Source organism: Microtus oregoni, unplaced genomic scaffold (assembly GCF_018167655.1).
Source record: "Microtus oregoni isolate MIOR12 unplaced genomic scaffold, Mior012 000059F_ref0000304, whole genome shotgun sequence".
Lineage (NCBI taxonomy): Eukaryota > Metazoa > Chordata > Mammalia > Rodentia > Cricetidae > Microtus > Microtus oregoni.
The window spans coordinates 3,128,766-3,145,086 of NW_024543835.1; the positions used below are offsets into that span (position 1 = coordinate 3,128,766).

The 16,321-nt window shown below is 37.0% G+C and overlaps 1 protein-coding gene and 1 non-coding gene across 2 annotated transcripts in view; both read left to right on the plus strand.

The window, feature by feature from the left end:
• The window catches only part of LOC121438964 (dystrophin-like), a 689,483-nt gene that overhangs the window by 67,927 nt on the left and 605,235 nt on the right, over window positions 1-16,321 (plus strand). The window contains 1 exon segment of the mRNA XM_041639468.1: window positions 13,158-13,369. Within this exon segment, the coding sequence (XP_041495402.1) occupies window positions 13,158-13,369 (212 nt within the window).
• LOC121439058 lies at window positions 6,610-6,716 on the plus strand. Its single transcript, XR_005973142.1, has one exon. It is a non-coding gene; the product is annotated as a U6 spliceosomal RNA (small nuclear RNA).

Genomic DNA, 16,321 nt, shown 5'->3' on the forward strand with positions numbered 1-16,321 from the left:
AGAAGGGGAACAGCGATATGTGCATTCCTTCCTTAAAAGCAACAGTCCCAGTCAATCAGCTACACCTTCTTCCCGAAAAGGGATTGTCTGCCTTGTTAAGCTAGGTTCATCTGGGAAGCAGGAACCTTGTACGAGGAACCGCAATCATACTGGTCTGTAGACAAGTCTGTCTGGCATTTTTGATGATTGAGAGCTGATGTGAGAGGGAACAGCTTTTTGTGGGCTGTGCCATTCCTGGGAACCAAGTTGTAATTAAAAGCAAGGTGAGGTAACCATGGGTATCAAGACACTAAACAGTATTCTTCCATGATCTCTACTTCAGTTCCTACCTTGGCTTCTCTTTATGATAGACTGCCGCTGTCAGCTTTAATAAGCCCTTCTCTCCCCAGGTTGTTTTTGGTCATCACAGTTTTTGTTGCAGCAATAGAAAACAAACTAATGCATCAGGAGTTAAGGATGGCAAAGTTGGGACTTAGATCCTTTGAAGACATTGTACCGACCATACACCCAACAATGAATTCTAGACATTCTCCAGAGTTTGGCACTGCCGCAAGCTTTCCATCCTCTGAAATGTTGTGCATAAATTCTTTCTTTTTATCACTCACCACCAGGCTACGCCTGGATGTCTTTCCTGATACCTTCTTCTGAAATTCTCCCTTTCTTTTCTTGCCTCACTCCCCCTGTCTCCTCTCCAATTAGCAGTATCATGACTGATCTTTGAATTAAATACTATCACTTCCTGTCATTTCCATTGCCCTGAGAAAGAAGACCCACATCTTTACTATCACCCAAAAGACCCCAGGAAACTAAGAAAATCAACTTTTAGATTTTTATTCTCATCAGTGATGGATTTAAGTAGACTTTATATTGAAGGCAGAGCATAAGAAAGGGATTCCAATACAAATAAGTATGGAAATAAATCATTTATTTAAAAATATTTACTTAAGGAATAAGTAAAGGCTATTATAGAAACTTATTACTTATTTGTTGATATTTACACATTCTAAATACACATATGTCATTAATGCAAATTTGTGATGAATTAATAGATTTTATTGAACAAAGACATAAATACACACAACATTTAAATATAAAGACAAATAATTGTCAGATGTTCCGATTGCTTTTCTTGTCTAAGAACATAGAAAAATGTATTCTCTTGTTTGATACCAAGTTCCATCAGTGTTTTGTGCATTTTTTGCTTAGATTAATACACAACTGCTTTCTGTTTTCAAGAGAATTATTTGCTTGCTGCAATTGCAGAATTATGTTATTCCACATCTCATTCTAAGGAAAACAGCTAGAGTGAGTTCTTTATATTTGCTCTCGGTTTGAAATTCAAAAAGCACTTTTCCTATAGATTATGTCTTGCTACATTTATCATGTTCACTATGGGAATTCTGCTTTGGAAGTATTTTCTTTGAAATTTAAGGCAATTAGACCTCATTTTGTATATTTCTTAGCCATATGTTTCACCATGGTGCCTCTGTCAAGGGTCTTTCTTTTCAGAATGTACAGCTATGATTTACCCAAGTTAACTGTACAATCCATAAAACATATTTTTGTTTTGTTCTCTATAAATTCAAACGCTTTATTTAGAAGTCGCAATGCTACTTTGCAAGCTGTATTAAAATTCAAAAGTTATTTGCACTGTTGAAATTATACTCTTTTGGTTACTGTTATCACTATTTGACATCATTAGAACTGACATAGAATTATGCTTGTACCCCCTACATTTCACACAGTATACTTACTGTCAAAGTTCACGAATTGCTAAAGTTTCAATAAACAAAATATTTTAAAAAACTGAAAATGGAGCCTACAACTATCAGTTCCAGACTTTGATATGTTTTATGTTTTAACCTTCCATTTAATGCTTTACACCAAAATATATTTTATAATGGATGATAACTGTCTTTGCCTTAAATAACAGAATTATTCGTATATATGCACTAAATGAACCACAGTTGATTGAACTTTACATTAAACCCAGTATTTTGTTTCTGTAGAGGAGAATCTGAAGAATTGGACTAGACTTCCATTACTTTATGTCCCCTTAATAAAGAAGACCCGTTTTACAAATTAATTGAATGTATATTTTATTTTCATGGCACTGATTGCATATATGTAACTTTTTAAGTATTATATATGTCTTTGAGGACTTTTTTTGCTTTTATACTAACAGCTTCTTGGTGATTTACACATGGTATCTGTCCTTTTTACACATTTTAAAACTCTCTATCTGCCATTCTTATGATTTCTCCAAAGTACATGAATGTATTGCCCATCATCTTTTAATATGTAAAAAAGACATTAAACTATTGAACAACTATTAAACCAAAATAGTTGCTTAAACAACTATTAAAGAGGATAATCAGTGTGTTCATGGGTAAGGCAAGCAAACAAAAAGAAAATGCCTGAGAAAGTCAAGTGGTAGAGCAGTATTGACCTTGGCTTTAGTCATAGGGAATGGTCAGGAAGACTAATGACTAAGGGTAGTAATGTTGGAGCAGACTGTGTCATCTGAAAAAGTGGGCAAATTTCTGAATAAACAGAAAACAGGCATGGGTGAAGTGTGTAGGTCACATAAAAATGCTAAAATATCCTATGTGTCTAAGTCACTTAGGATGGGCTTTACATCATGCTTCAGAAGCTAAGAAACTACAAGATGTAAATAAAGTCTACTTTTTCAAAGGTCGTGTAAGCCAATGTGCCACTGTAATTATACCTAAAATGCTCGGGGCATAAAATGAATCGGAATTTAGACATGATGGCATGCAGAATTTAATTTTTATTTTCAAAAGGCTTTTGACCAAAGCAATGAAGATAGACAAAAAGTACAAAAGGCTAGTATTAGTTTAATAATTTGCATTTTGGCTACATAGTAGAATCGCTATAGGGAGCTTTTAAAAATGCAGTTGCCTTGATTCCACCCCAACACAATTAATTCAGAACCTTTGAGACTAGGTCCCAGACACTGGTATTTTTTTAAAGTACCCCAGGTAATTCAAATGTGTACAGAAGCTTATGGTCTAACAATTAGAGAAAGCAACAGGGGGCTTTTAATTAAAGCAGCACAAGAAAACAGGAGTCAGATGACAGAGAGGTTAGGAGAGCAATTAGAGGTTGAAATGTTGTATGAGTTGGCATATTCTTGGTTAAAAGGCAGGAGGTAAGTGGAATCTTGAGGATGGTTTATACATTTTCCCTTAAATGACTAGATAGAGGAACAGATGTGTCAGTAGTTAGACAAAGGAAGGGGGAAGATAGACAGTATGTAGATTTTAGAAGTGGTGACACTTTCAAAGAGACTTGATAGGCATTTGGCTCTAGGTACCTCATGGGATTGTTTAATAAAGAGTTTTGAGTGATCTCACCATAGATGACACAATATATGTAAATGAATTCACCAGGGAGAATACATAAATGAAGGGGAAATTAAAGAGAGACCCCTAATGAATAGCAATATTCCAGAGGTGGACAGAACAATCTGAGAAGTGACCAAAGTGTTAGAACAAAATTAAGGGGCAGCTCTGTTCTCAATAAAGAAGACTTAAGAAGCTTTTGTCAGTAATGATGCATAATAAAGGGCACTTTGTGAAAATAAACACACACTCTTCAGGCTCCAATGCTAGGGCAGCTGGAAGGTTGCTACTATCATCTGCAAAAGTAATTTCAGTGCCAAAAAATCAATTTGCATTGGGTTGAAAATATCACCTGAGATATGACTATGTAAATTTTGGGTGGAGACTAGTGCTTCTCAAACTTCAGCATGAATATTAAATCACCCAAGGACTCTTGCTTAAAATGGCAATCCTGATTTAGAAATTCGATGGGAAAGCCTGAGATTGCATAATGACATCAAACATACAAGTATAAAAAATGCTGCTGTGATCCAAACCATCTTTTAAGCAGCACTGTTTTGTGAAAGAGAAAGACAGGATTTACCAGGTGGACGAAGGGATAAAGAAAAACAATAGGGGATGTTGATTTCATTTTCTTTTACACAATAGACGTAAATGTGTTCTAGGCTGAGACTAAAGATAGAGAAGGGCTTGAAATTGAATAACTGCCATCAAGAAGTAGGACAGATGAGATCATAGAGGGGGTAGATGGGAGGGGAGGGGAGAGGATGGGAGGATATGGGGAAAAACTTTGGTCAGTATGTAAAATAAATGAAAAGTGTTAATTAAATGTAAAAAAGAAAAGAGAGTATAAGAATGGATGCATCCAGGTGTGAGACAGAGAGGCATGCCAATCTGAAGACAAAGAGCAGAGGAAGAACACATATATATGATTTTATATTGTAGGGATAGTTTGTGGTCAGTGAATTTGATTTCCTTTATTTTTGTTGCTTTACTTGAATGAGGAATCTATGAAGTGTTCACATAACAACAATAGTGTGTCCACATCACTTTTATGTTATCATTGGTCTTTGTTTATTCATTAAAAAAGTTTGGGAGTAGGGTGTAGAAATAAAATTATACATGTGCTAGCAAGAAAAACTATATTCCAATGACTGCATAAACTTTGGACAAATTTACAATGATGGATAGCTGTTGTTATATACATTGCATGTGTTTGGCACGTTAATAAATCTGTGGTGCTGGAACTGTAATGGGACTCTTTAACTCGGCTCTAATGAACTCTCTCTATACCTTTTTTTATGCTGTTAGCATTTTATTTGCTGTAGTTGACACCTAATTAGGCAATCGCTGGGTTGTGGGACAGATGGATTATATAACAAGACACTGTTTATAACAAAACTCGATAGTTTCCTTTCTATGACTTGCATGTGGCCTAGGATAGTAAAGTGCAATATTTTAGTTATTCTATTTATCAGCTTGCTGCCTCTGCAATCAATTCTGGAGACAAGCATCTTAGAAAGTAAAAAGCTGTCTTTTGGCAGCGCACGCCCACGAGTGGGTAGGCTTCTTTGTGTCTAGTGGACCGCACCATGGCAGCAAGCACATGGAAGCAAAACCACTCATCGACTCATGGTTACAAAGAAAAAGACAGCGTAAAAAGGATCTGCAAACCCTTTTGCAGGGCTGATCTTCAATTATCCAAAGTTTAGGCCATGCCTGTTAAAGACTCCCAGACCCTCCTAACAATGTCAAGCTAGGGAGGAAGTAATTAACATTTCCAAGTATTTATAAATCATTTGTTTCCTCAAATTCAGGCTTTTCATGTAAACTAAAAGTCTCCCCGTTGTTTTTTTTTTTTATTGAGAAAAGGAAAAAAAAAGTTTCCGCCTCCTCCCAGCCTCCCATTTCCCTCCCCTTCCTCCCACCCTTCTTCCCCTTCCCCCCAGTCCTCTCCCCCTCCCTCTCCAGTCCAAAGAGCAGTCAGGGTTCCCTGCCCTGTGGAAAGTCTAAGGTCCTCCCGGCTCCGTCCATGTCTAGGAAAGTGAAGTCTCCCCGTTTTTAAAATCATTTTTATAATGAGAATTTTCAGATGACTGATAAGCCAAATAGGACAATAAACCTTCATTAGAAGATTTACTCATTGCCTTCGATAGGACTGTTTACCAAACTTTTAAAATTACTACACATTCTTTTCTAACCTGTTGATTGGAAAATGAAGAGACCAGCCTGTAGTCCATGTCTAACTCCATGCCATGAATGCAAGGTATAATTACAAACAAAACACTTTGCCATTTTATTTTTATAAATCCTGTTGAAAATCTTTTAAACTTCCACTTTCTGAAGGTGGTATTTTTTTTTTCAGCACTGGAAAGAAGTGTTGGCACGTTCTACAGCTGGTTAAGTAGTATGCTGTTTTGCTGTGGAGGAACGTTTTACTTCGCAACCTAATACTTTGAAATGTTTCAAAAGGAAAAGAAAACTGAAAGCATTGCAGTGAATATTCAGGAACCCATCATTTAGAATCCAGAGCCTGTTTTTATCACTTTTCTCTTTGTCTACCCACATCCCTGCCATTTTCTGATACGCTGCAAAATAATTCTGTGATAGAAATTCATTTTACCTTAAATGCAGCATATATTTCTTTATCTAGAACTCATTATTCAATGACATTTCTATTGTCTATGCCAGCTTTTGTTTAGCATACATCTAAGTATGATGAGGTTTGATGAATAAAACATACCATGTGGTGTACGCGTCTGTCAAGATACACAGAGAAAAAATAATCAATCCAGAAAAGGACAACAGTTTTTAAGGTTGGCTCGGGCTTATTTTATCTGACTTTCAGCATGACTGAGGATATGACCAGAGGATTACCAATGTGAAATATAAATAATGACTATCTAGGGAGATGGATAATATGGCTCTTGACGTGCTGTTTGCACACTAAATTCTTCACAAGCCTCCAAGAGACATGCATGTCCCAGCTTGTTACAGCTGGAAAGAGCATCGGGGCATCACCAATCTGCTCGCTCTTTGTTTCATCACTCACATTTAAGAAGCCTGGAGAAATATTACATAAGTAGATAATTGCCCATCTTCAGCCCTATAATTGAGAGCAAGTTAAGGACAAGATACTGATAATAAATTGTAACCATTATTTCTTTCAACTCTGTAGACTACTGATTTTTTTGCTATTACTTCTATGTTGCAATATACTTAGTATACAAGTAACAGTAAATTAGTGCTCGATTCAGCAGCACGTATCCTAAAATTGGAATGATACAGAGAAGATTAGCATGGCCCCTGTGCAAGGATGACAGGCAAATTATTGAAGCGTTCCACATAAAGAAAAATGATAACAGTAAATTAATGATCACTTCCACGTTCCAAACAAATGTTAAATGTTTGGTTGATATTCTGAACATTTTTAATTCAAGCATTTATTATGTTTCTATCTTCTGTGGATTTAAATGCACAGTTATCGCTGCCATGCTGATTTTTGGAGACAAACGGGAGAAAAAGATATTCTACTTGATAATAGGCTAGGACTTCATCATGCCCCACTGATTTCCTTCTCTTTAGTTTCAAACATGTTATAGCATGGTCGTGTTACACTTGATTTTGACTGCAACCGCATCCCTCCTCTCTTCGTCCTAAAAAGAATGAAGCCACTTTCACACCGGCTCTGCGGTTATTGCCTCTTCCTCTCCTTCACAAATGTGTGTGGAGACTTAATTTTGTATAGCTTACATATTGATAAATCTTCCATAGAATCACATTGAATTCCTTCTTGGAAGCCAGAGGGATATACAAGAAACATCATCTGTAATTTTGGTTGATATCAGTTTTACTTTGCTTTGGTTGCTGTTAAGTTTCAGAAGATCAAACATTACTCTTGGTATAGCTGTATCTATCTTAGTACAAGGGTACAGTAGTAAGGATTTCTTTGTTTTATTACCTCAGGCGACAGTCTGGGAGTACCCAGGTTTTCCTCATCACAAAAAGATAGTTCGGAGTTCATTGTTTTGATTGTAGCTGGGATGATTTTTATTTCTAGCTCCTCACAGTGGAGCATTATCTGTTCTCTTTCCTTGCTCAAGTGAACTCCAATTTCCCTACAGTGTAAGTGTTGCAGCTTGGCATTTTTCTACTTGGAATACTTGGACACTCTGTGGGATCATTAAGATCCACAGTCTGTACTCCTAGCAGATCATGGATGTATACTAAAGACTAAATCTTTTGTTTAGTCTTCCCCGTGTAGAAAAGTGGCATCGCCTTGCTTAACAAGGTCCTTTATGCTTATGTCTATTGCTGAGTTTGGCCGTCACAATAACTTTGTGCCTAGTTGGCTGTTAATTGCTTTCCTTCTGTAGTTAAGAAAGCTAAAGTATGCCTAGGAAATTAATTTTTCCAATTACAATTTGCTATTTTGTTACAAAACCAGAGCTGTAGTCCAGGACACACCAAAAATCAAGGAGGTTACTTTCCAAAATTCCATAGCACTAAGTCCTAATTCTCAAGTCTATGACATCAGTGCTGAAAATGCTATTCTTTGTTCAATAGCAGTGGATGTTCAAAATAGCAATCATTTCTTTTTAAAAAGAAAATAACAGCCCTCCCTGGGAAAGATGTAGGAATTTATTTTAGTCAAGAAAGTATATTGATAATCAAACATAGCTCTTTTAAAAACTTGAACTGAAGAATTGGTTCGTACTCAATCAACTGAACTGTTACATTTTCTGCAATATTGTGATCCTTAACATGATTACTGGGTTTCCAATTTGACACTTCTAGAGACCTGTAAATCAGCACACATGCTGTGTCCCAGTCTGTCATCTTATGTCATAGCTTTGGTTATTTACTTTCCTTCATTAGCCAGCATCTCTTTACTGTGTAAATCAGTTGAGAAGCTTTCTGCAATGGACCTCTACGAGAAAAAAAAAAGTGGATATCTGGGTTGATTTTCAATTACAAACATGCACAGATTGCCTGGGTTTATGTGCATATATTTTATTATTATTTCACTCTCGCATGTCAGTGGAAGCTGGTGTAAATGTAAATCTAACAATATGGGCTCTAGTGACCAAGTGCATTGCCATAATACATCTTTGATCAATCAATCTCGTGGGGAAAGGGTTGCAAGTGTAATAAAATTCTGTAATTTGAAGTGCGGCCCATTATGGACAATTACTATGTCTGCATGCTGTCCAACTCCCACTCTGAACCATTTCCAGGATAACAGCTTCACTTCGATGAGCTTGAGATTTAATGCCATATTTCCTTTTTAAAAAAATTTTTGTTATTTATTTATCTATTTACATCCTATTTCAGTTTCACCTCCCCTCTCTCCTCCCAGTCCCTCCCCCACCTCCATTTCTATTCTGAAAAAGTCAGACCTCCCATGGATATAAGCAAGACAGAGTATATCAAGTTACAGTAAGGTTAAGCACCTCCCCTCATATTAATACTGAGAAAGAAAACCCAGTGTGAGAAATAAGGTCCCAAAAGTCAGGAGGCAAGTCAGAAACAGCCTCCACTCCCACTGTTAGTAGTCCCACAAGAAGACCAAGTTACACAATTGTAACAAATATACGGAGGACCTAGATCACTAACCCAGGTTCCCTGGTCATTGGTTCACTCTCTGTGAGGCACTATGAGAGCAGTTCAACTGATTCTGTGGGTTTTTTTTTCTTGTTATATTCTTGACCCCTATAGCTCCTACAATCCTTCCTTCCTTTCTTCAGCAGGATTACCTGACTATGGCCTAATGGTTGGCTGTGGGTCTCTGCATGTTTCCATTAGTAACTGGATGAAGCTTCGCTGGCGACAACTGGGCTAGGCGCCAATCTATGAGCATAGCAGAATATCATTAGGCACAATTCCCTTGACACTTTTTCTCCAGTTGTGTTCGACTCTATAATAGGTCTCTGGACCATCCAGTCTCTGAGTCCTCGTGCTCCAGGCACTGTCGGGGGAGTGCTCACTCTTATGTCATGGGTCTCAGGCTGGGACAGTAGTTGACTGGCCACTCACACCATCTCTCTGCCACCCTTACCCCAGCACATCCCATAGGCAGGAAAGACTAAAGGTTATGTGGGTGGGTTGGTATCTCCATCCCTCCACTGGAAGTCTTGCCTGGTCACAGGAGAGAGCCCTTTCTGTCTATGTATTCCTTATTGCTTGGGATCTTAGCTGAGGTCTTCATTGTAGATACCTGGGAGTTTCCCATTTATCAGGTTTCTACCTCACCCCAAGTGTTCCTCCCTTTCCAGTGGTCTCTTTCAGTATTGCCCCCTCTAAAACATGGTGGACAATAGCTTTCAAATAAAGGTTAACCATGCTATAATCTATAGACCAAGAGAGGGTAGGTAAGGAGGATGCAATGGGGAGTGCTTTGATCTCCTTGGGAAAGGGAAACAAAAGCAATTTCATGGGTGGACTGGGGGGTGGGTAGAGATGGGAACATGAGGGATCACATTTGATGCCTTCTTTCTTTCATCTCTTGAAAAGATGAAATATTTGTAATGCTTCTAAAATTTTCTGCATACGGTTGTGCAAGGTCTTCCCTGGCGATTACTGCAGTGCCCAGCTTTTTTACCCAATAGGTGAACAACTGATTACTCTTCATGTTCTAGTTTCTTATGGAGAATTTACTCTAGTTCACTGTATGGTAAGTATTTTTTAAACATCCTCCTTTTGTAGTACTGAGGACCAGGCTAAGAGCTCCTGTGTGATAGGCAAGCTTTTGTGCCACTGAACATTATCTGCAGACATCTAATTCCCTAAACAGTGGTGTAAGCTCAGCAACCCAATCTATATTGTACCACTTTTGGAAAAACACACACACACACACACACACACACACACACATATATATATATATATATAAAGTTAAATAATATGTTCATTTCAATGTATAATGAAAACTTTATTTAGCATAAACATCTGAATTGGCAAACTGTCACAAACTAAGTACACCTGTGTAAATGCCACACAAATCTAGAAAGAGGATATTATCAGAAACTTGTCAGAGCCCTTCATATGTATTCTAGTAACTACCAATCCAACAAGAGCAACCACTAGCCTGAGTCCCATAATCTTCTATTCTTTCCTGACTTTTCATCTTACATTTAATAAAACAGCATTTCAGTATCTACTCAATTGTAACTAACTTTTGTATGCCTCAATAATTATATTTTTGCAATCTTTCCATATTATTGCAAATAGTTCCAACTCTCTCACTCCTCCATATATACTACATCATCATAGAAAGATAGGTAATGGATAGAACATAGATAGATAGATAGATAGATAGATAGATAGAAATACAAATTTCTATTTATTGGTTTAAGAGGAGTGAAAAGTATGAGTCTCTTGGTAAATATAAATAAGTTTGCATTTCTGTTGACTATGTATCTGGTAACAATTACAAGTCAAATAATATTTTGAATATATTTGACAAACTGACTAGTTTTCTAAAGTCTTATGAGTCCTTTTGTAAAAGCAACGCTCACTCTTTAATTCCTGCTCTGCAAAATGAATTCTCATATGCTTACTGTTTCTTCTGTCTTTCTTATATTCATAGATTGCATTTAGTTAGTAATAATAATACACTATTTGTGCTGATTAGCTTCTAGACTTTAATGTGATTCTAAACTTTAAAATACATCTAAAACAGCATTAATTTATATAAAAATCTTTTTATATTACTTTGTCAATTATTCGATTTAAAACAGGCAAAAGGTATAGCAAATGAGTCTTTGTAACCTGAAATTAATTTGAAAATATTGGAGAAAATAATTTATCAATGACTTTAACACCACAGGAAAGTTCACCATACATTTTAGTCTACGGAATTTATATCATATCTTGACATTCTACTAGCAAGCCTGATTTTGAGTGAGTTTTGCACAAAAAATTACGGTTAATATAAATTAAATTAGTGTAACAAAACCATAGAAATGATTTTTTAAAGTGTAGCCTTACAAATTAACTTAGAACCAAAGAAACCAATCTCACAGAACATTTATTTCATGAGATAGCAATTATGAGTATGAACGAAGACAATAAAATAGGAGTTAAAGCCATTATTGGAAAGATGTAAAGCTGAGACATAATAAAAGGACAATGATAATTTTTCAATAAGATTGACTCTACCATGTAAGTTCTCGGATTTGAACCCTGATCATCAGGCTTGGAAGGATGTGCCTTTACCCACTAAACTGTCGTGCAACCAGCTTAATTTCTTTAATGACTATAGTAGTAACAATTTGGGCTGTGTTTCTCAAGAAACAAACTTTGGAATGATAGTTTGAGGAAAATGTGTTCATTTGTAAGGTACCTGTAGGGGAGTGGAATCGAGCTTGGGAAAGGAAAGAAACTGTAAGAGTCGATTATTATGGAGGCTATTGTTGTTTGCCATGGTTGTTCAACATTACTGTGGGAACTCAGAGGCTAGGGAACAAGCTTCTCATAATTTTCACTCCCAAGCAACAAGGCAGGGATCAAGGAGTGATGTTCTTCCAACCCTTATCTGACAGTGCCTTAATACTGTTATTATTCCTTAATTGTCCCTGCAAGTCTGGTCACGCTAAGAGAAATCCTTCATGCTTTGTAGTACAGCACGGTAAGTGCTTGCTAATGTGTACTTACGAGAAGTACCAAGGGTATAGAGATTGGTTACTTCCAGTATCTATTACAAACCCTATTCTTGCTGGAGAGGTATCCATAGACAGGGAGAGAAAAAGTTAAAACATGAATCATAATAGTATTTGATACATGTCTATGGCTGCAAAAAGGAAGATCAGTAGAACTCTTTGTCTATAATAGTGGTATTTGAATGTGCAGTTAGTTAGCAAAGATACACTTAGCAGGAAAACAGTGTATCTCTTAAATCATAGATACAAAGTTCTGCTCACAAGAAAGTCCTCTGGCATAATCAGGTCCTTGTATACCTACATTAGAATGTCAATTTTATTGACAGGTTCATCATAAAAATAATTAGAATAGGAAAACACAAAGATACTGTTCCAAAAATTTCTTGCTACATATAAGAATTATGAAATTATATCATCCTAATAATATTCCATCACTTATGGGTGAGGTTTCATTCTATGGGCATTGGAAGTTGTGGAAAATCTGTTTCATAGTTACATGAGCATAAAGTATATTTGTCCAAATTCCCTTATTAAATGCATATATATGTATATATATATATATATATATATATATATATATATATATATATATATGCTCAATGTCTTCTCTTGATCTCATTTGAGCATGAAGGCCAGTTGGCAACCTCTAGAGTCATAATTCAGGCATTTTTCACCATTTTTGAGACAAGGTCTCTCTTTAAATTGAAATGTCACCAAGAAGTATAGGCTAGCTACCCAGCGAGCTCTAGAAAATTTTCTGTCTCTGTTTTCCATCTTGCCTCTGACTTTGGGACATCCAAACTAAGATTCTTATACTCACAAGTCAAATGCATAAGTAATAGGGCAAAGCCATAGAGAACATTTCTAAGACATAATTCTTTTTGGTATTAGAAACTAAGAATAAAATTATATTTCTACCCATGGCAGCAATATTCTAATTTACTTTCACGATGATAATTTAATAGAAGATCAAATTTGCCATCTGAGCAAAGAAATTTTATTAATTATCATACCCATAGCATCATAAATATTGTAATGAGAAATGCAAATATGAAATGAAGTTTTTATGATAAGTTTAAACTGTCTTCTCTAGAGACGTATTTACTACTGTTTATTTTTCCTCTTACGCCAGTTGAAAGAATTCAGAATCAGTGGGATGAGGTACAAGAGCACCTTCAGAACCGGAGACAACAGTTGGATGAAATGTTAAAGGATTCAACACAGTGGCTAGAAACGAAGGAAGAAGCTGAACAGGTCATAGGACAGGCTAGAGCCAAGCTTGACTCATGGAAAGAGGGTCCTCACACGATGAATGAAATCCAAAAGAAGATCACAGAGACCAAGGTCAGTGCCGAACATTACTTTAAAAATAAAATCCTTGTTAAATAAAATCATGCCTTAGATTAAAAGCTAATGGCTTTAATGGAAAAAAAAAACATACTTAAACAAAAATGAATAGTGAAATTGACTTGCCTGGTTGTTTCTTTGCTTGCTTTTTGAGACAGTCTCAAATTGAAAAAGTTCCTTCAAGATGGGGTTACCGGTGAGCGCCACCACACCTACCTGCTCCAAATTTTGAGACATAATGCAGGTTAGAGGAAAGCTGATAGCCTTTTGCAACTTTCAAGTTGATTTTCATCTTATAGTATACATGTGGTTTGTTAGTTTATGTTTTGTTTTACTGAAACAGGCTCTTAAATAGCCTGTTCCCGAACCTCCTGCCTGCACTACCTGAGTGCATAAATTACAGGCATGTGCCTTGCTACCATGCCAAATTTCTGCTGGGGATTGAAATAAAGACTTCCTGAAAGCTAGGCAAGCACACTGTTGTTCTATTTCCCTACCCATGACCTGGGTTTTACACTGTACTATTTCTTAAGAGCACTTCAAAGATGATATGCATACTATACTTCTGCAGTAGTGTGAATTTAAATTAATGTCTGCCATCAATTCCTTCCTGGAAAATAGATCTATCCCACCTCCCATTTCTTACCTTACAGAGAGCTTTAATTGGAGAAAGGAATGAGTGGGTATCAGAGAAGGTATAAAGGGAACATATAGATATTCTCAATTTCTTTTCCCATTCTCTGATGTTAGCACAGCATAGTCTATGCCTCATGTTCTTCCTTCTCTCTTTCCTTTTCTCTCTCTTAAAATAATAGAAATATGTTTCCACTTGATAGTTCAGTCCCTTCTAGGCTAAAAGAAAGGGGCAAAACGATTAATTTTATCAAGTACCATGCATGATGTTTATATACATATGATGCTTTCAGTGTTGCATGTATAGGCCATCTGAATCATTAAATGCTAAACAGTAGATACTATTAAGATATTTTTAATCAGTGAGATAATGCAATTGGAAGGTTATATGATTGAGTACTAAACCCAAAACTCTCTATATTTTTGGTTTTACATCTGGTAGAAAATGCTTTCCGGTAAACAAGGATTTGAATCAGACATGAATTATATCATTTAAGAAGAAAAGCCATAGAATGTTCTTCCATACTGTTTTTCTTTCATTTCTAAAGTATTTCATTCCCAAAACGGTCTGTTTATATTATGTTAAGTTGCATTTAGAAATAAATCCTAAAATATCAACAGCGTAATACAATAAAATTGATAACAATTGGTTTGTTTGTGATAGTAGCTAATAAATCCTTTTGACAAGTTTTTTCTAAATAGTCACTTGGGGATAAACATTTCCAGTTGTATTAAACCATCATGTTAACATAGTTGCTCTAAGGCCACTGGAAACATGTTTGTTCAGTGAATGAAGGTTTATAGCCAGGCCTAGGATTTTTTTCTTTCTTTCTTTCTTTCTTTCTTTCTGTCTGTCTGTCTTTCTTTCTTTCTCTATTTCTTCATTTATTTATTTATTTATTTATTTATTTATTTTTATTGAAAAAATTTCTGCTTCCTCCCCGCCTCCCATTTCCCTCCCCTTCCTCTCACTCCTCTCCCCCTCCCTCCCACCTCTCCCCCCTCCCCTCACTCCTCTCCCCCTCCCCCTACTCCATTCCCCCTTCCTCTCCAGTCCGAAGAGCAGTCCGGATTCCCTGCCCTGTGGGAAGTCCAAGGTCCTCCCCCCTCCATCCAGGTCCAGGAAGGTGACCATCCAAACAGGCTAGGCTCCCACAAAGCCAGTTTATGTAGTAGGATCAAAACCCCGTGCCATTGTCCTTGGCTTCTCATCAGCCCTCATTGTCCGCCCGCCGTGTTCAGAGAGTCTGGTTTGATCACATGCCCCATCAGTCCCAGTCCAGCTGGCCTTGGTGAGCTCCCAATAGATCAGCCCCTCTGTCACAGTGGGTGGGTGCACCCCTCGAGGTCCTGACTTCCTTGCTCATGTTCTCCCTCCTTCTGCTCCTCATTTGGACCTTGGGAGCTCAGTCCGGTGCTCCAATGTGGGTCTCTGTCTCTATCTCCATTCATCGCCAGATGAAGGTTCTATGGTGATATGCAAGATATTCATCAGTATGGCTATAGGATAGGGCCAGTTCAGGTTCCCTATCCTCAGCTGCCTAACGAACTAACTGGGGGCATCTCCCTGGACACCTACAAGCCCCTCTAGAGTCAATTTCTACCATGTTTCATTGACCAGAGCTTTCTTCCCAGTTAATTTCAAGAAGACTAAATGGGATTAATAAATTTTAGCCAATCTTTATCATACCCACTTTGTTAAAGGATCTAAGCTGCTGTGAAGATAAGATCTTCACATATACCAAGAATAATATGAGGCCATATAGGGTTTTAAGACTCATCATTACCTCTATTATTAGTAATTTCCTGACACAGATCCATAAATAATTTCTAATAATTATTTTCTTAATTTCTGCTCTGACTATTTGACATGCAGTTCACATGGTTAATCTTGAACGCTCTGTTCTTTTAAATTATTCATTCATACATTACATTCTGACGTCAGTTTTCCCTCCTTCATCTCCTCCCAATTCCTTCCTCCCCGATCTACTACATTTTGTTTCAGAAAAGGCCAGACCTCCCAAAGAAATCATCAAAATATGACATATCATGTTGCAATAGGGCTAAATACATCCCCTCATATTAAGGTTGGATGAGGTGACCCAGTAGGAAAAAAGGGGTCTCAAATGCAGACAAAAGAGTCAAAGACACCCCAAAGCTTCCACTTTTAGGTGTCCCACAGGAACACCAAACTACACAGTCCTAACATATGTACAGAGGACCTAGGTCAGACACAATCAGGATCACTGATTTTTTTCCCCAGTTAATTTCAGGAAGACTAAATGGGATTAATGAACTTTTAGCCAGTCTTCATTA